General features: G+C 49.3%; 1 protein-coding gene across 1 annotated transcript; it reads left to right on the top strand.

The window, feature by feature from the left end:
* The first annotated feature begins 8,297 nt into the window (after positions 1-8,297).
* On the top strand, positions 8,298-16,313 carry LOC111157719 (keratin 84). The gene is made up of 9 exons (XM_022519357.1): positions 8,298-8,834; positions 10,044-10,252; positions 10,871-10,931; positions 12,248-12,343; positions 13,219-13,383; positions 13,550-13,675; positions 13,792-14,012; positions 14,483-14,514; positions 15,976-16,313. The coding sequence occupies exons 1-9, from the start codon at positions 8,298-8,300 to the stop codon at positions 16,311-16,313; spliced, it is 1,785 nt and encodes a 594-aa protein (XP_022375065.1).
* Positions 16,314-20,723: the final 4,410 nt, after the last annotated feature.

Genomic DNA, 20,723 nt, shown 5'->3' with positions numbered 1-20,723 from the left:
CAAGATTATTCACTCAGCTCCGTAGGGTACAAGAAGGCTGGAGGGGAACCAATGAGCAGCCTTTGGGAGCTGGGAGCTGGGCGGGCTGGGGAGTGGAAATGAAGGTCATCATCCACATGGAAAAGCTACATATGAATGATTTGCAAACAGCCTGTGGAATAAATGTGGATCCATACAAATTGCATTTAAGACCTGCATACCACACCCCGATAGACAACAAGTCACTCACCATGTTAAAAACCATGGCCTTATACACATGGGTCTCCTCACCACATGGTCCCTTGCACGTGTCCCAGAGAAATCCTGTGGGGCCCCGATCATGTCAGTACTTAGCAGCCTCCAAGCCCCATGTTCTGCCTCCCCATCCTGGACCAGTCTCAGGATAGGTCAGGCGCAGGGGAAAGCTGTGCAGACAGGGAGGAGAACTTTCTAGTCCCCCATCCCTCTTAGGGAGCCCTGAGGCCAGGAGATGAGCCTTGGTAGTAGCAGTTCTGCCCCAAATCCTTCCTGTTGCCTCACTGATCCCCTAGAACACTTCCCCATGACAAACCCCCCTTGTGGCTCCTGTGTGTTGGGGTACAACTTCCCTCTCCCCACAGTCCCATGCAGAGCATTTATTCTGTGCCAACCCCTGCATTAGAACCTGGTGATACAGAGGTGACTAATACCCTCTCTTAACCCCAGAGGGACTTTTGGCCTCCCAGAGGAGTCATAGATAATGAGAGGCAGAGAATATGGGAGCAACCAGAAAAGGCAACTAATGATTATGCCCGGAAAGGGGGTCAGAGCGAGGTTCACTGAGAAGGTTGTAAGGATAGCATCTGGGCGGAAGTCGAGGGCAGTATAAACTGAAAGGGTGCCATTCATTCACCTTTTCATTCATTCACTATGTATTTATCAAGCACCTGGCATGGGTCCGGCCACCCAGAGGCGAGGGACAGTGACAAACAAGACAGCTCCAGTCAAGGCAGAGTTACTCAGACACAGGACCTAGAGCCCACGGTAAGGAGTGTGAAGCGTTGCAGCCACTTTGAAAAACATTCTGCCGGTTCCTCAAAACGTTAAACAGAGAGCTGCCATAGGACCCAGCCGTTCCACTGCTAGGTATACAGCCAGGAGAAATGAAAACATGCGTCCACACAAAAACCTGTATGTGAATGCTCAGAGCAGCGTCATACACAACAGCCAGAAGGTGGAAACCACCCCAGTGTCCCTCAATGGATGAGTGGAAAATCAAAATGTCATAGAGCCCCAAATGGACTACTACTCCATCATGAAAAGGAATGAAGGACTCACACATGGTACCACATGGGTGATCCTTAAGAACACTGTGATAAGTAAGAGAAGCCAGACACAAAGGTCACATATTCTATTATTCCATTCCTATGAAATTCCAGAATAGGGAAATCCCTAGAGGCAGAAAGCAAATTAGTGGTAACTTAGTGCTGGAGGGAGATGACGGAATGGGGGGGGGTGGCAGTAAAAGTTTCCATTTGAAGTGGTGAAAATATTCTAAACTTGACGATGGTGATGGTCGCCTATGTCCAAGCATATACAGGAACCACCAAACTGTACATTTTACTTTACTTTTTTAAAAAAGATTTTATTTATTTATCTGAGAGAGAATGGAGGAGAGAGAGAGGGCATGGAGGGGGTCAGAGGGAGAAGCAGACTCCCTGCTGAGCAGGAAGCCCAATGTGGGACTCGATCCTGGAACTACAGGATCATGACCTGAGCTAAAGGCAGTTGGTTAACCAACTGAGCCACCCAGGAGCCCCCGAACTGTACATTTTAAATGAGCAAATTATATGGGTGTCTGAGTGGCTCAGTTAGTTAAGCATCTGACTGTTGGTTGCAGCTCAGGCCATGATCTCAGGGTCATGGGTGGAGCCCGGAGGCCCACTCTGTCCTCAGCGGGGAATCTGCTTGAGATTCTTTCCCCCTCTGTTTCTCCCCCACCCCACCCCATACTGGCACACTTGCTCTCTTTCTAAAATAAAGAAGTTTTAAAACTTTTTAAGAATAAAAATAAAAAATAATGACCAAATTACATAGCATGTGAACTCTATCTCAACCAAGCTGTTTGTTTGTTTGTTTGTTAAATGGGGCCCTGGCCCCAATCCATACCTCGCAGGGCTTACAGACCTACAACGGGGAATGACTGATGGGAGGATTGCTGTGAATCCAATGTAACTGAGGGTCCCACCTAGTCCCGGGCTTCGGGAAGGTCCCCAGGAGGAGGGGCAGGCCTACTGGATGGCGAAGGGCAGCAGGACTCAGGGGAACAAAGCCTGCTGGGGGTTCCAGGCTGAGGAAACAGCAACCGTGAGTAAGACCGCACTGTGGCCCCGCCCGTGAGAGTCTGGAGTCTAGGCCTGCACAACCACACAGAGGCAAGGAGGGGGCAGGAGAGCAGGGCCTCCCAGCCTCAGTTCCCACCGCAGCCCTGTCACTCTGGACCTGGTCCTAGAGCCAGTTAAGCTCCTTGCTGATGAATATGCAAAGCTCTGAAACTGATAAGAATGCTCTGGCCTGGAGTCAGCAGAAACAGAGATTCTAAGAGACCGCCCACCTCTAGCCCACAGAGAGCTACCTGAGGCCCAGGAAATAGGCCACTGGATTAAATAAGGAAAGGGAGGGGAGATTCCCGACCCTCACTGGGAGGTGGGCTCCGGCTTGCAGAGAAGGCTGTCTGAACATTTCACTAAGCAAAACTCGCCCCCAATAGTAGAGGGACCCAAGCTTGGTCCTGGGCGTGAGCTTGGAGACCTGGGCAACATCCAACATTGGGGGGTCCCTTTCAGTGCTGTGCAACAGCGCCCCATTCTCCCTTCCTCCTCACTAGAAGCTGACTCTAGTCAGATGAAACAAAAGTGCCTCCTAGTGGTGGCCTGGTGGCACATTCCATCCACCAAGGCCAACCTCTTGGAGCTGCCATGGGGGCCAGCCCCATGTGGGGTGCAGGGCGCTAGCTACGATCCAGAGAGGACCGGCTTGGCCCCATGCCCTCAGGAAGGAAGTCAGAGCTTCACCTGCATTCCACTGGGCCTCAGGAGTCCAAATCCTGGCCCCCTCCTGGACACCCCTGTTGGGACAAGAGGGGCACAGCCCCAAGAGGCCTGGGGAGGATGGAAGCACCCAGAATGGAGCTCCTCGTTTCTGCATCTGTCTCTCCAGAATATCTTCCATTTCCTTGTCCCTCTTCTCACCTGGGGCCTCTCTTCTCCCCATAAGGCCCTTCTTGGCCCCACTGCCCCCTCCCTCAGGGGCCCTCTGCCTCCAACCCTCAAAGGCCCTTGTCTTGCCAGAACCCCTTCTTCATCCCAGCCACCTCCGTGGCCCCAGGTGCACCCACCACTGCCACTCTCCAGCCAGGGCTTGAGCTGGGGGCAATGGCTTCAGAAGAGGCACTGTGACCAGAAGAGGGGAAACAGGATCACCGTGTCTGATGGAAGGGGGACAGCTGCGCCCCGGCCACGCCAACAACTAAATGCAATGCCAGGCACACAGCAGCACCCGGCAAGGGTGTAGAAGCAACCTGACCTGTGCACCTTGGAGGACCATCATTTTCACTCTGGACAGGTGACAGCTGCGTGGGCCAGGTGAGAAAATTGAATTACACCTGAAAAAACACTCATCCTGCCTGGAAGAGTGGGGATCCTTGAACAAGAGGGGATGCTCTATTTCTCCTGGGGAGGTGTTTAGCTTCCATCTTAGCATCATTAGTCTGAGAGGGCAGAGAGGTGGAGGCCCTAGGCAGGAGTGGGCTCAGACTCTCCCCACCATCCCCCTCCTTCTGCTGGGGGACTCCTGAGCTTCCCGTCTCACAGCGGCAGGTCTCAGCATGAACGCCTCCCAGTGAGTGTCTCTTTCCAGCACAGACTTGTCTCCAGGCAAAACAGAAACACTCTGAAGATGGCGGCTTTTAGCAAAGCCTCTCAGCACCTGGGATTCCCCCATCTCCCTCCTCCCCTCCCACGCACACACACACGCACATACACACACAGTCCTGTGTGCCCAAGGTTCCCAGACCCTGCTTAGCCACCCAGGACCTGGCCTCTTCCTACCCTACCACGTCAGCAGTTCCGCCCCTCACCCACACCGCACAGACAGCATCTCGGGGAGCCCAGCCCCCAGATGTCCAGATTCCATCCAGCCTGACCCACAGCAGGAAGAAGAAACTGTCAGGGCAGCCAAAACTCCAGTCAGCCCAGAGTTTCCAGGCAACCCCTCCCCTCTTCCTATAGGCCAGCCCCGGGGGAAAAAATGGCTGAGGCTTGTGATATGCATCGTCTGGCGAAATGATGCCTCAAAACTAGAAACTGCTGATGGTGAGAGTTCATCCCAGAACAGGAGTTATGCTTGACTGGTCCCGACTGCCCCGCCTGGTCAGTCAGGCCCCAGGGAAGCAGGGACTTGGGACAGCCCCAGAGCCGCTGGTTGCTGATGAAAGCACCGCTGGGGCGTGGGAGGAGGCGGGTGCTGAACAGGAACCCAGCTGCCTGCCTAGAAGGGAAGGGAGCCTTGTGCAAAAGAAAGGGGAGGGGCGGGAGGGTGGGGGGAATGGATGGCCGTAGCCGCACCATCTGCCACAGCTGCACCCCAGACACTTTCACACTTATCCTTACGATACTGTGAAGGAGAAGCCGGTGTCAGTCCATCTTACAGATATGGAAACTGAGGCTTAGACAGGTTAAGAGATGTCCCCAGGTCACCGGTACCCATGGAGGGGGCATGCTTGCTACCTCCCACTGTTCAGAATGGCCGGTGGACAGTGATAATAAAAAGCAGACTGACTTTCAGTCAGTCGTATTATCATTTTAAGTTCTCGGCAGACAAGCACCCGGAACAGAGCCCTGTCCCCACCCTGGCCCTGGTCCAAGGTCACTCTGCTAGCAGGTGGCAAAACTGGGACTGAACCCAGGTCCATCTGACTCAAGGGCAATGTCAAGTCTCTGTCGTTGGCCTGGCACCCTCAGTGTTCTGGATGCCTCTCCTTCCCCTTTCATCTCCCCAAGGATCTGCCAGTCGCCTTCCCAGTCTCCTGGATCCCCTTGCCTGACCCTTTCCTCCAAACAGCCAGACTCACTGCACAAGAGGCCAGTCTTGAAGGGCAAACTGTGCTGACTTCCTGGTGAGCACTTGGGCTTCTGCACCACTAGCATCTTCGAGGCCGTGCCTGTCCATTTTGGAGCCTGGAGTCTCCTCTTCGTGACCTATCTCCAAAAGCAAACGCTCGAAATCCTCTTCTTTTCACTTCCTGCTCCTTTCTTCTCCCTTTTCTCCTGCTTTGCATCTATGATGTGTATCCATGCATTCTACAGAACAAGCTAGCATTCCCTCCACATGTCCTGCTCTACCAAGCACTGGGGGCACAGAGAACAAAAGACACGAAGTGTCTGCACCCTGGAGCTCATATCCCAGCCTGGGAAGACAGAAGGCAAGCAAGCAAATCCATGCAGGAGAGGACCACTAATGGTGACAACTACTAGGGGAGAAGGGAGAGGGAGGACATGGGGCAGGGAGGTTTAAATAGGGGGTGACCTATAAGCGAAGACCTGGAAGAATTGAGGGACCTAGCCATGCAGCTATTTGAGGAAAACAAGTTTCTGGCAGAGAAAATAGCAAGTGGGAAAGTGTCTGAGGTAGGAGTTTTCCTGCCTATTTGACAGACAACCAGGAGGTCAGGGTGACTGGAGTCTGTTAGGATGGATAGAGGGAAATAAGGTTAGCGAATGTGGGAGAGCAGGCTGTGGAGGGTCCAGGATGCCACTTACTCTGAGTGGAATGGGAAACCATAAGAGCCTAGAAATGACATGATGGAACATGTTGTTAATGGATCACTCTGCACTGTTAAGAAAAGACTGAAGGGGAAAAGGGACACTGGCTGGAGGACACACCAATGGACCCTGTGAGAAGTGATGAGCTTGGGCAACATGGCAGCAGTGGGGTGGTGAGAGCGAGTAGGAGCCCATATACATTCTGAAGGGGGTACTTGCCAATGGATTGAATGAATCCATTCAGTGAATTGAAAAAAAACAAAGGAACCAAGGATGACTCAGAGATTTTTGGCCTGAGCTACTATAAGGATAGTGGGCCTGGCAAGAGAAATGTATTTAGCAGGAACAATTAGGAAAACGGTTTCAGATACGTTAAGTTTGAGATGCCTATTTGATACCCAAATAAAGATGTTGATTAAAATATACGTGTGGATAACAAAAGGTATGTTCACCAGAGTGCTATGCCTTGGCAGTCATCACTGGGGATAGACAGTATTTAAAGACATGAGATTGTGTGATGTCACCAAGGGAATGAGTGAAGATAAAGAAGTGAACAGGTACAAAGATTGGGCCCAAGGATGCTACAGTGTGTAGAGGCTGGGGATACGAGGAGAAACTGGTTAAGAAAACCCAAAAGAACCTGCCAGTAATACGGCATGAAAATCAGGAGAGCATGGAGTCTGGAAACCAAAAGAAGAAAGCGTTTCAAGGAAAGGGGAATGATTGACTATGTCAAACACTGCTGAGAAGCTGAGTGAAGGCTGAGGACAAACCACTGCAGTTATCAACGTGGAGATCACCCACGATCTTCACAAGACGGATTCTCTCATTGTTACTTTCCTGCTCTCTTTAGTCATACACCTGATAGCTGGGTTTATGGAAAATAGCTGTAAACTAGGAACAGAGGGAAACATCCTCAATTTAATAAAGAACATCAACAAAGAACCCACAACTAGCATCCTACCTAATGGTGAAAAACTTGAAGCTTTCCCACTAAAATTAAAAATAAGGCCAAGACTTCTGCTCTCCCCACTGTTTTTAACATCATCCTGGAAGTCCTAGCTAATGCAGTAAGACAAAAGGAAATAAATGCTGTAGAGACTGGAAAGGAAAAAAAAGAGTTAATACCCAAGCCCCATAGCTTAGGTCAAAAGCACACACCCCCTTCCTTCCAAGTAGAATCCAAGCATCCCAAAGGATCCCAAGCATCTAGTCAAGTACAAGTTCCACCAGGCACAAGACAAGTAGGATGAACCATGTCACGCACTAGAATAGAAAAGGCAAACACCTGTCTCCGGGTCCTGAAGTATCTGCCATATGGATAACAATGATAATATCCAGTTGCTTAGAACTTTTCCTTTTCTATCCAGATGCTTATTGCTTTGTCTCTCATTCAAGTACTAACCAGGCCCAACCTTGCTTAGCTCCCAAGATAGATGCGTTCAGGGTGGTATGGCCATAGAACAGATGCTCATTGCTTTGCGTCTCTCTATCCTAATCAAGGATTCATCAGTAATGCAAGAAACCTGCACAAAAGCCTATAGATCAACCTTGATGTGTGTTTTGGGGATTCAAAACCATGTGGTTAACTTTCCACACAGGTACATGATCAAACCATTGGCATGCTTTGGCCTCAAATTACACCCCGGAAGTATTGACCAGAGGAAGTCCTTAAGATAACTCTTCCTCTAGCATAGAGACTGTCTTCTTATCTCTGTACCCTCAGCACCAACCACACTGCCTGGGACAAAGCAGGCAACTGATAATTGTTGAACGAAGTAATGAATTCATGAGTTAATCTCTTCTGAGTGTCTCAAATCAAACATGTGTCTATACTAACCCAAATGAGCTTTACCGAAGATTCGACTTTTAGTTAACAGCCAAACCAGAGCACGGAAGACGGATAAGACAGTACAGAAGGTTTTTGGACTACTTAATCCATCTACAGAGATGCAATAAACCGTATTCTTGCCGTATCATTTCTTAATCAGAGCTGTGCAGAATCTGACCCTTCTGTATATACCCCTCACGCCACCATCTGTTTAGGGGGTTATAGCTGTATGGAATCACCTCTTTTGAGCCTCTGCTAGAGGCTACGTTCCTAACTTTCTGGTGGTTAGCCACACTTGTAGTGAAAAAGTCTATTGGATTTATGACCAAAGCAAATTTATGTCCCCATAATGGCAATTGTGGTGGACTTGTGGGGAAAAAAAGGACCATAATGTTTATGTGTTTATGTGTTTTTAATATTTATAGGTTTGATGTTATAGCCCTGATCCTGAGGAGAATAGGTGTGTCTGAGATTAGCTCATTATTAACAAAGTTACAGGCATGAAGAGTTTCTGCTAACTACCCAAGCTCATAAATGCATCCAAATGGATCTTCTGAGTTTTTATGGGGCCAATCCTCAGATCCCCAGACACATAAAAGGGGGAAAGGGATCCACTAGCCTCAGAGGGACTCTCAGCTCCAGCTCGACCCACTCTGCAATCCCTGCTCTTCACCCAGGAAACCATCATGTCTTGCCACTCCTACCGAGTCAGCTCTGGGTGCCGCATGGGCAACTTCAGCTCTTGCTCTGCAGTGAGCCCCCAGAACCTGAACCGCTTCCGGGCCAGCTCTGTCTCCTGCAGGAGTGGGCCCAGCTTCCAGGGCCTTGGCAGCTTTGGTAGTCGGAGCGTCATTGCTTTTGGATCGTGCTCACCCCGGATAACAGCTGTGGGCCCTCGTCCCATCCGCTGTGGAGTTGGCTTTGGTGCTGGCAGTGGGATGGGCTTTGGCTTCAGTGATGGGAGTGGTGCTGGTCTGGGCTTTGGGTCCAGCAGTTGTGTTGGTCTGGGATTTGGAGCCGGCAGTGGTCTTGGCTATGGCTTTGGCTACAGAGTTGGAGGATTTGGAGTCCCAGCGGCCCCATCTATCACAGCAGTGACTGTTAACCAGAGCCTGCTGACCCCCCTCAACCTGGAGATTGATCCCAATGCCCAGAGGGTGAAGAAGGATGAGAAGGAGCAAATCAAGACCCTCAACAACAAATTTGCCTCCTTCATTGACAAGGTACCTATGACAGCTCAATCTCTGGGTCTGGGATGATGAGAGCTAAAATGCATTGGGGTGTCCTCTCCTTTAAGAAGAAACATCCCAGGCCTGAGGCATTAGCCTTGACCCACATCCTTCAGGCACTGCAGTAAGATTTTTGGGTCACTCTGCTACAAAACAAGGACAATCCTGAGGAAATGCTGCATGGTGGGATAGACAAAGACAGTGGTTGTGTCTTCTGGAGGAAAGAAGAACATCCAGCCAAATATAAGGGCATCTGGACAAACTAAAACCTAGCACCTAGTCACTTAGAAATGTCTCCCAAACAGGCTAGAAACATTAGGACTTTGGGCAGATGTTGACTATGTGTTTAAAGGGTTTTATCCTTTGAGATCTTCCTGCTCTTTTTGAGATTGTCATAGTCTCTCAGACTGGGTAACCACATCTGTTCAGGCTCAGGAATGTAGAGAATGGAACTGAGTAATTTTTGCACAAAAGAAAGAATGTATACTCCTCACATGGAGTACCCAGATTGAGCTGAGTTGCCTAGATTGAGGAAAATAGTAGGAAAGCACCATGGGAAGTCATCTTCAGACTGATGAGAGAAATAGTGATATGGAAATGACATCCCACAAACCATGTCTCCATGGAGCAGGAATCCTCTATATCTGAGAATGGAAACTCACCTCTGTGAGCTTTAGGCTCCTCATTTCTGAAATGGGGGGGCGGAGCTAATGATCCAAGTTCTCCTCCAGCTCTACAATTCTCAGCTGATGGAGTATCGGGTGGTGGATATGACTTATGACCTGAGAATTTCCACTTCCTAATACCTTATCTCCCACCCCAAAATACTTTACTCTGCTCCTCATTCCCTGTGAGGGACGGCCAATTAGTTTTTAGATATAGGCAAATCCCAGCTCAGGTAGAATTAAATTTTCCAACTTCCCAGTGGACTGGCTTACACCTTTCTTGGAGGGTAGAGGGGAAATTGTACCAGAATGTTTTGGTTTAAAAGCTTCTGCAGTCGAGCCTGGCTGAACATGAGGAGGGGGTCACAGACCTAGTCTTCCAGCTTCTACTGAGTTAGAGGAGAAATAAAAGTCAACAGACAAGAGGACAATGTCAGCCTGAAGCTGAGAGTCATCTCTGGCCACCTGAAGAACTTGTTGACATGTAAATGACCTGTCAAGCTCTTCAGGTGTCATTTCTTTGCCCCTGTGGATTTAGGTGCGGTTCTTGGAACAGCAGAATAAGCTCCTAGAGACCAAGTGGAACTTCCTCCAAGAGCAGAAATGTGCCCGGAGCAACCTGGAGCCCCTCTTCGAGAATTATATCACCAACCTGCGGAGGCACCTGGACCTAGCAAACAGTGACCGGGCCCGGTTTGAAGCTGAGAGGAACCACATGCAGGATGTCCTTGAGGGTTTCAAGAAGAAGTAAGTGGCCTCTGGACTGCATAGACCAAGGACAGGCAGGGTTTGGTCCCCAAAGCTGCTGCTATGCTCAAATAACAGCAGCTGGTTAGACCGGGATTGAATGCTGGTTTCAATACTTAGCTTAGAGATAGGAGGAGGAGCGATGATATGTAAGGAAGGAGGAGGTGGTGGAGGCCCTCTGTGGGTCCTGAGTAAATAGAAGTCTTGGAATTGAGCATGTGTTGTCCCTACTCTTGTCTGTGGGAATGGGCAGTGAACTGCAGAAACAGCCCTCGGTTCTGAGAATAGTGTTCAGGCTCAGCAGTGAGTTGGCTCCTATTTTCTCTATGTTCAAGTGAAATGACTCCAAGTCTTTTCTAGCAGAGGAGCATAGCAATGGTCCACGTTTTCAGACCCCAAATTTAATTTGAGAAAGTAAAAGGGATTTGGAAAACTTAGGGCCACCGGCTCATAAAACGTCTTAAAGTAGAGTTACAAAGTAGATGAAAATATGTAGGTGGCAATAGGGACCCATGCTCCTGGATGTAGCAGAGATATCTTAAGAAGCTTACTGGAGAGTTGGGAGTAATTGCCTGCCAGTTCAGGTAAGAACTCACCCTCTCAATCCTTTTCATCCAGGTATGAAGAGGAGGTGGGATTCCGGGCCAATGCTGAGAATGAGTTTGTGGCTCTGAAGAAGGTAAGGGAAAGCAACAGGTCCAAGCAAGCTTCTCCTCCAGACAAAAAAAGGTTCCCAAGACAAAACCCACCCCCGAACCCCCACCTGAAACTGCCCAGGCAGCCCCATGGAATCTGGGGCCACTCAACAGAGTGGAACCTCTAAGGTCATAACAGGTTCCCTCTGGAGTTCTGATTATTTAGGATTGGGTCTTCACCAGAGCAGAGCTCTGAAGAGATGACTTTTTAAGAGTCTCAGATTTTTTTTATTAATTTCTTTTCAGCGTAACAGAATTCATTGTTTATGCACCACACCCAGTGCTCCATGCCATATGTGCCCTCCATAATACCTACCACCTGAATCCCCCAACCTCCCACCCCCCACCCCTTCAAAACCCTCAGATTGTTTTTCAGAGTCTATAGTCTCTCATGGTTCATCTCCCTTTCCAATTTCCCTCAACTCCCTTCTCCTCTCCATCTACCTATGTCCTCCATATTATTTGTTATGCTCCACGAATAAGTGAAACCATATGATAATTGACTCTCTCTGCTTGACTTATTTCACTCAGCATAATCTCTTCCAGTCCCGTCCATGTTGCTACAAAAGTTGGGTATTCATCCTTTCTGATAGAGGCATAATATTCCATAGTGTATATGGACCACATCTTCCTTATCCATTCGTCCGTTGAAGGGCATCTTGGTTCTTTCCACAGTTTGGCGACTGTGGCCATTGCTGCTATAAACATTGGGGGACAGATGGCCCTTCTTTTCACTAGATCTGTATCTTTGGGGTAAATACCCAGTAGTGCAATTGCAGGGTCATAGGGAAGCTCTATTTTTAATTTCTTGAGGAATCTCCACACTGTTCTTCAAAGTGGCTGCACTAACTTGCATTCCCACCAACAGTGTAAGAGGGTTCCCCTTTCTCCACGTCCTCTCCAACACACGTTGTTTCCTGTCTTGCTAATTTTGGCCATTCTAACTGGTGTAAGGTGGTATCTCAATGTGATTTTAATTTGAGTCTCCCTGATGGCTAGTGATGATGAACATTTTTTCAAGAGTCTCAGATTTTAAAAGGGTGGAGATCTTAGATTATCCATATTCTCCTTGCTTATAAATAGGCATTCAAAAATGTCCAGGAGCCCCCAAAAGAGTTTTCATGTTATAGTAGGAAGAAGAACAATCATCACTAAAGTGCATTCCAAGGACACTCCCACTAATCCCAAAGCCTGGCCTGGCCCTGTGGGGATTGGCCTGATATTTCCACCCACCTCCAGACCCTGCCAAGTTTAAACAGAGCATAAGTAATGACCATTTTCACTTCTCTCTTTTATACAGGATGTGGATACAGCTTTCTTAAATAAGTCTGATCTAGAAACCAATGTGGATACCCTAACTCAGGAAATTGACTTTCTGAAAACTCTATACATGGCGGTAAGAATTCATCCCCTCTGAGACAAACAAGGAGATCAATGCTTGGCCTGGACTCTGGGGGGCTTCGTCTGGACTAGCATAATTTCTAACGTTTAGTATTGTACATCTTCTTCCCATTCCAATCTACTACCCTGTATATGATGTATCTACAAATAGAGAAAGGAAGGTAAGCATGTAGGCTTCTCAGCAGGTCTATGAATAAACTCCTTAGATCTATGATCCAACTCCTCGTTGACCAATCCAAAGAGGGGTCTAAGAGCATCACTTCCTCTCTACCAATCAGAAGACTCTGGAAAACTGATTTGCTAGTAGGTGTAAGAAAAACTGTGTTTTACCTAATTAGCTAAGTGAACTAGTTATCTTTGGTAAGTGGTCTGTTTGGTCTGGTACAGAGCCCACCAGAGCTAATGTCTGGCTTTGAGCAGAAAGGCATCAGAAAGTTCCCTCTGGAGCCCCTGGTTCTATTAAGGACTTGAGACAGAGGAATTCCTAGACCATCATGTTCTAGAATATTATCAACTCTCAATGATCCATGACCAGCACAGTCACTTTGTGGATAAGCCAAGGAAAACTTCAACCCTAGCATGGTTCTCATTCTCCTCTGCCAAGTTCCTAGGCCCCACATATTCACCTAAGCAAATAAGGAGTTAAAGGACTGTCTTCGAGTATATAACAAGGGTTTCAATTCACACTGAAATGGTTCTCGGTTCATGTCTTTTTCTTTGTCCTCGGTTTGGATGGACAGCTCCATCACTTTGCTCTGAACAAATGAGCAATGCTCGCTGCTCCTAAAGACACTCCTGGGGCCTCTCTGGCACAGTCCTGGCCACTGATGGGACTCTGAGCCCAACTGTCTTGCTCATCTTCCAATACAGGAAATCCAGTTGCTGCAGTCACACATCTCAGAGACATCAGTCATTGTGAAGATGGACAACAGCCGGGACCTGAATGTTGATGGAATCATCGATGAAATCAAAGCCCAATATGAAGAGGTTGCCAGGCGCAGTCGGGCTGATGCTGAGGCCTGGTATCAGAGCAAGGTGGGAAGAGGTTTGGGGGGCTAAGGAAGGGGTATAGGCAGCTCTAGAGTAAGACTCTTGGATGACAGAATAGACCCAGTGGAAGTTGAAGGCCACCAAGTCAGTTGGGGCTGTGGTCTTCACTCAAACTTTGGACCCTCCTAACATCTCCGTCCCCCACCCACAGTATGAGGAGATGCGGGTGACAGCTGGCCAACACTGTGACAACCTGCGCAACACACGGGATGAAATCAATGAGCTGACCCGCCTGATCCAGAGACTGAAGGCAGAGATCGAGCACGCCAAAGCTCAGGTAGGCGAAGGAGAGGAGAGAAAGCCCCAGAGGGAGGAGAGGTGGCTGTGTTTCTAGCCCCAACCAGGGATCCCCAGTCCCTGCCAAAGCCCACCTGCATGCCACCCTTCCTGCAGCGAGCCAAACTGGAGGCTGCAGTGGCCGAGGCAGAGCAGCAGGGCGAGGCGGCCCTCAATGATGCCAAGTGCAAGCTGGCGGATCTAGAGGGCGCCTTGCAGCAGGCCAAGCAGGACATGGCCCGGCAGCTGCGCGAGTACCAGGAGCTCATGAACATCAAGCTGGCCCTGGACATCGAGATCGCCACCTACAGGCGCCTGCTGGAAGGCGAGGAGATCCGGTGAGAGCTCTCAGGGCAGCCAGAGGGAATGAGGTCAGATGTGGGCATCAAGAATAACTAAATTGGGGAGGGGGCCAGGTGAAGAACTGCCAGCTTGAGCCATCTCTAGAGGTAGTAGTACCTTCTCTGCAAACATTACTCAGGTTGCCCTTCCCAGGGAATCAGAAGATGGTTCTAGGTTTTTGCCTCCAAAAAAAAAGTTTGTAGACAGGCTTCACCAGAATCAAAGGATATTTTGCATGATTGGTTGTCTGTTTAAAAACAATAATAAAACCACATTTCCTCCAATATTTTGATTCAACAGTTTGGGGGCAGAGTCTAGGAATGTGTGTTTTTTCAAAGCTCCCAGGATGCTTGTAAGCTAGGGGTAAGAACCAGCAGTCCACTCTGCCAAGAAGTCCCTTCTTATAGCACCAGATTTTCAGGGAATGACACTGCTTGTGATCTTACTTATTTCTTTCTCTCCCCAGAATCTGCGAAGGTGTTGGACCAGTAAACATATGTAAGAAACTTAATCTTTTTCCTCTTCACATTCCTCTCCTCGGGCTCTGTAGATTTCCTTTAAACTCAGGCTCGTGTTGGGATCAAGAGCCCATGCTGGGCTTGCTAGCCATGACAGTCAAGGGAGCAAGGACCATCTAGCCCCTGGTCTGGGAACATCCCTTAGCTAAGGTCTGAGATCTCCCCCAGAGCCTTCATTTCCTAGAGAAAACAATCACAAAGGTTTATAGGGCAAAATAGAGGGAAGAGAGTTCCAGAAGAAAGTCAGATATTTTCCTTTAAGTGGTCTTGTCCTTCAGGGACAAAGGCCAAAGAAGGAATGAAAAGACCTGTGCCGAGGAGTTACCCCCACACCCATGACAGGGGATGGGACAAGGATGAGTAGAAGTCTCCCTTGCTGCTCCCTTGCTGCCAGACAAAATATTGTTTGTGCCCAAAGCATGCAGGAGATTATGCTGAGCACTGAGGGACATGGGGTGGGGGTGGGGTGGAGCTAGGCACAAGGAAGGCAAGACCAGCCCCTGCTCTCTAGAATTAAAATCATCTTGAGGTGAGCCCTATCTATTGTCAACCTATCCCTCAAAGCCCTGAAGAGAGGAATAAGCATTAGCACCCCCTTTAAAGCTCACGTAGAGAAAATAGCTTGTTTACCAGAAGTCCCAAAGCTAGTCAGTGGCACAGTCAGAATTCAAATGCAGCCATCTGGTCCAAAAGTACAAATCTACACGATGCATGGTGCAGCTGTGTACCATGGTGGTACATAGTGGGCCAGGCAGTCAAAGCTACTCATCCTCGGATGACCTGCCCTCAGAGAGGGGGAAGCTGCAGGGAGTGGCTTTCTGCATGAGATCAAGCTTGAGTGGAGGTCACAGATGGTAGAAAGGATTCTGGTAAGAGGAGAGGGAAGGACAGGGGGACCCTCCACAGACAGGGCTGGTCTAAGCAAGCTTTAGTGGGATTGGCTTCCTGGGGTATGGAGGTATGCCCAGTGGATACCAGAGGGCTACAGAACAGAGACATCAATGGGTCAGGAGAGAACGGGCAAGGGACTCCTTTTGGAGGGACAATATGGGGACCCCCAAGGAGCATGATATGATCAGAAGAGAGAAGCCCCATGGCTTCATTGGGGCTACCACTCCAGTTGCCTGGGTAATCCAGCTCACCGCCCAACCTGACTTCAGCCATATATAAATGACAGTCAAATATGACTATATGCGACCTGGGGAATTGGCCAAATTCTTCCATTTTCATCTGAATGTTTAACTTTAGTGGAGTCACGGCCTTTGAGTGACCCAGACAAGAGAAGGGAAAAGTGGGTGTTGTCTGTGTAGGCAATAGGAACCACTTCCCCTGGTGACACCAGTCCTGTCCCCTCCACCCCTGCTGCCAGCAGTGAGCATGGAAGATTGGCCCCCAGGTGTGGGCAGCCTGCCTCACTGACTGTTTCCTCTCCCTCCTGCAGCCGTGAGCAGTTCCCGGGGTGGTATAGTGTGCGGGCCTGAGCCCCTGGTCGCCAGCTCCACCCTCTCCCGCTGTGGAGTCACCTTCTCAGGCAGCAGTGGCATCCGGCCCAGCGGCACCTGCAGCTCCAGCCTGGGTGGGGCCCGGGTCATCAAGGCCAGTGGGGACCTGCTGAGTGCAGGCTCCCAGGGTGGCTCGGTGCTCATGGGCGAGGCCCCCAGCATCCCCTGCCCGCTGCCCACCGAGAGGAATTTCAGCAGCTGCAGTGGGGGCCGAAGTAGCCGCAGCTCCAGCGTCCGCTTCGTGTCCACCACCACCTCCCATCGGACCAAGTACTGAAAGGCCAGCATCAGTGAGCCACCGCCCAAGGAAGAGCCATCTCAGTGTCACCTGCTTCTGTCCCAGAGACGTCTAGACTCTGGGCCAAAGGGAGATCCAGCTACCACACCTGTCAGGAAGGCAGTGCAGCTCTCCCCAGGGATGGATCTGCCTGTCCCCTGTCCTTAGGGGGATTTTTTTGCCACCTAGATGCTCTGTCTGCAGCCCCAGTAGACTGGCTTCTCCCTGACTCCACATTTCTGCTCCTTGGGTCACTCTTCACCGTTCTTGAACAGCCTGAAGAAAGGTACATTCCATACAGTTGCACAAATCAGTGCACCAGGGAGAAAAAGAACAGTTCAAAGCCAAAAAGAATGTGCTTGGGCTCCATTGCCATCCATGGCTTTGGATTAATTTGGAGAATGGAGAGTTGACTGCCTACACTGCAGGTGTCTTTAGCCCTTGCCTTTTGCTTCCTTCTTCCTTTCCCTGACGGGAGAAGATTCTTTCCTTTTCTTCCTCACCCAAAAGGATCCACAGTCCTTGGTGGCCCAAGGAATCCCTAAATCCTGTGAGATGGTTCTTCTCTGAGTGGCAAATGTCCTTGTTGCTTCTTTTCCTGCATTTTTGGTTTAGTGTGCATGTGGGTTCACAGTACATGTGGGGCTGGGGAGCAGATGGAGCATGAGCTCTGCTCTGCTGCATGGACCCTGTCCCTGTGGTGGTATAAAGGAGGCCTGACCCTGTCCACTGCAGGGGGGTTTATGTCTGCAAGCTCCAGTGAGGTCTGGGTGGGCAGGGTGCCTGTTTGTACTGTTCTTTGCATTGCTAGGTTTTCAATAAACTTGTCAAGCTAACATCACTAGGACTCTGGCTTCTCCTTCTGGTTCACACTGCCCATAGGAGAGATTGCCTTCAAGACTCCACCAGCCAACCAGCTCATCCCCCCACCCCATCCTGCCAGTGACTTGCCAAGGGCAGAGACTGGACAAAGGGGAGGCACGAAGTGCTCAGGCCCTTCCCTGCAGGGGCTCTCAGCTCAGTGGGGGAGAGGAGAAATGCGGCAAAGGCCTTGAGAACAAGGACGCTGCAGCCCACTCCTCTCCAAGTGTTACCCCATACCAGTTGACCAACACTCATCCTTCTACCAGTTCCCTAGGTCCTTCCCTAACCCAGCTTCCTCTGGGACCATTGCAGGATACTCATCCTTCTGCCCTCAGACTTGTCTCCATCCAGCAGACTCACCATGATGCTGTTAGAAAGGCCTTACATAGAAAACTGATCATGGCTCTCCCCTACCTGTAACCTTCAGTGGCTCCCCATTGACTTCCAGAAGAACCCAAATTTCTTAACATGGCATACAAGCCCTGAGTGATCTGCCCATATACTTCTACCCCATGACATCCCTCCATGCACCCCACTGTGGCCTCTCATACTTTACTCATTCACTCATTTCATTGTGAAATGCTTACTATATACCAGGTATGATGCTGGGAAAACATCAGTGAACAAAACTTGGTCCTTGCCATCCAAGAGCTTACAGTCCAGACTTGACAGATGGATAGTTAGACAAGCACTTACGTCCTGATATGCTAAGTACTGTGTTAAGAGTAAAATTGATATAGCAATGCATAGAGGAGAGGCCCAACCTAGACTTGAAGCATCATTAAGAGCTTCCTGTAGGATGTCATGTCACAGCAGAGACGGGAAGGATGATGAATTAGCCACACTAAGAAGGAGGCAGTGCTCCAATCAGAGGATACAGTTTGTGCAAAACCAAAGAGGCTGGAGAGAGCATGCCCAGTTTCGGGATCTCGCTGGGGCTGAATATAACATAGCTTCCAAATGATAGCTCATATGGGGGTAGGAATCAGCCAAGGGGTGCTCTCGACCAGCACCCAGGGCACTGCTCCGTCAGGGCACATGTCTCACACAGCAACTGTCTGCCGCTCTGCTTCACCTCTAGAGTCCTCCTCAGAGAGCAAGAAGCACACCTTTCATCTTTATGGATTCTGCCTTGCCCACACATCAGCCTGAGAATTTACAGGTTTCTCTGCTCACAGCCTGAGGCCTGCCCGACCCTGGACTCACTCACTCACTCCTGCTTCTGGGAGCTCCACACTAGCCACCTTATCTGCCATATGTGAAGTCACACACACCCCTCTAGTGGCAGCAACGTCAAGGCAGCCCCTGTCTGGCCTCGGTGCCTCTCCACAGCCAGACTTACATCTATCCTGTGCCGGTTATCAATTTATTGCCTTAGTTCCAAATTCACCCTTATTGCTTCCCCTGTGAAAACAGATCTCATCCTTCTAGATATTTTCCTTTGCTAGCTGGCAGATGCTAATTAAACCTCGTCGGTAGGCATTTCCCAGGATGATGGAGAGACACTGCAGGAGTAGGATTTTCCTTCCATTGAGCTCTCTCAGCAGTGTCTCTACTGCCAGATTCCTGCAGCACAGACAACTTCTATAATATCAGGCCCCCACAATGCACACAGCAGCACCCAACAGCACCCAGCAGCCAGCAGCTTCCCCAACACCCCTCTTGGGCAATTTCATAGTGCGTGCCTCCAGCAAATATCTCTTTGTGAAGTGCTTTCTCCAGCATTCTAAAGGGTGGATTTCTGGTAAGCTCTGGATGGGAGGTTCCAGCAAGTCCACTGATGCAGCATCACAGTGATTTCTCTGGAATCCAGTGAGCAATGCTGTGCCCTGTCCAGTGAGACTGGGACCTTAGTCCTGTCTCTTCCTTGGGCCTTAGAGGTAGGGACTGTCCCTTATTATCTGTCATTCTATACTCTTTAGAGTTCTCTGGACTTCTTACTCACCAACCTTTCATGACTCCAACCCCAATATTAACTGTATTAAACTTTCCCTGTTCATTCGCTGTGTTCTATTATCACCTGTCAGACCCTGACTGACACATACCACTTGGGCAGCATTGCTTCCAGCCTCTAGGGTTAGACAGCAAGCCAACACTGGAACTCTTCAGGCTCCAGTCATTAGTTTCTCTTCTCTCTTTGTCCTACCCCATAGGTGATCTCACTCAATCAGTGTTATGGCTTTACATGTCATCCATAGGTCGATGACTCCTGAGTTTGTTTCTCCAGCCCAGACCTTCCATTAACTGCAGACTGGTATATACAGACACAGATCATTGACATCTCCATTTGTAAAGCTAATGGGCATCTCAAACTAAACATGTCCAGAAGCAAATTCTTCACCTTTCTTCTTCCCCATCTATGCTACTCCTTCCGTATTAAGGGCATCTCCATTCAATTGTGTAACCCAAAAAAACACTTCAGAATCATTTTTAAAGATTTTATTTATTTATTTGACAGAGATCATAAGCAGGCAGAGGCAGGCAGAGAGAGAGAGAGAGAGGAGGAAGCAGGCTCCCTGCTGAGCAGAGAGCCCGGTGCGGGGCTCGATCCCAGGACCCTGGGATCATGACCCAAGCCGAAGGCAGAGGCTTCAACCCACCAGGCACCCCGCTTCAGAATCATTTTTAAACCTTCTCTCATCTCACAGCCCCATATTTAATCCATCAGCAAATCTCATTGGGTTAACCTTCAAATAATATCTAGAATCCAACCGCGTCTCACCACCTCTATGACTACTGCCGGGGTTCAAACCACTACCACCCCTGCCTGGACTGCTGCAGTAGCTTCCTATCTGGACCCTCTACTTTCCTCTTACCCTCCCTGAGCATGTTTTAAAAAAACAGCCATAGTGATCCTGTTAAAACTAAGTTGACTTCCAGTTGCATCCATGATGGAATAAGCTTATTATAGCCTGTCCCTCCCACTGATTGCAATGAAAAACTCTGCATAAAATCCAGCACAACCTAATATTAGAGGACTCTAAAAAGTAAGTAACAGCTGGTAGATCATGATGGGAAGAAAAAGCTTGAAGAAGCAACCATGTATTTCTGTTCCCTCTGCTCACACAACAGGCTCCATGATAAGGCTGTGAGCCGTCAACATGATCAACTAGAACTCTAATAAAAATCCCATTTTTCTAACCAGAGGCAGCAGGAAAGGGGGCCCCAGTGGGCTGGAAAATATAGGCAGGGAATCCTCATGTTTTTCTCTTTTCTTTCATGGCTTTGCCCCGAGAGCAAATCCCAGTCACAAAGCTATGCAGCAGCCATGATATGGCAGCAGAAATTTCAAGACAAACATGATCTTTCTCAGGAGGAGCCAGAAAAAGAGACACCCCCACCCCATGAGGGAAGGAATGAGAGAGAAAAGTGGAGGGGCAGATTCCTCTGTGTGTAAATCCACACACGTACAAGTCCTGGGCTCTCCCTTGAGCCACGCATGCATGAGAGACCCAAATAGCATGCCAAAGCTTTGAAAACTGAAGTAACGTTTAAGTCACTACCCACGTTACAGAAAAACCCTAAGTGGAATAGACACAGGACAGA

This window comes from Enhydra lutris, unplaced genomic scaffold (genome assembly GCF_002288905.1).
Source record: "Enhydra lutris kenyoni isolate GAN:26980312 unplaced genomic scaffold, ASM228890v2 scaffoldscaffold56, whole genome shotgun sequence".
Classification (NCBI taxonomy): domain Eukaryota; kingdom Metazoa; phylum Chordata; class Mammalia; order Carnivora; family Mustelidae; genus Enhydra; species Enhydra lutris.
The sequence above is the reverse complement of the archived record's forward strand: the minus strand, read 5'-3'. Positions and strand labels throughout refer to the sequence as shown.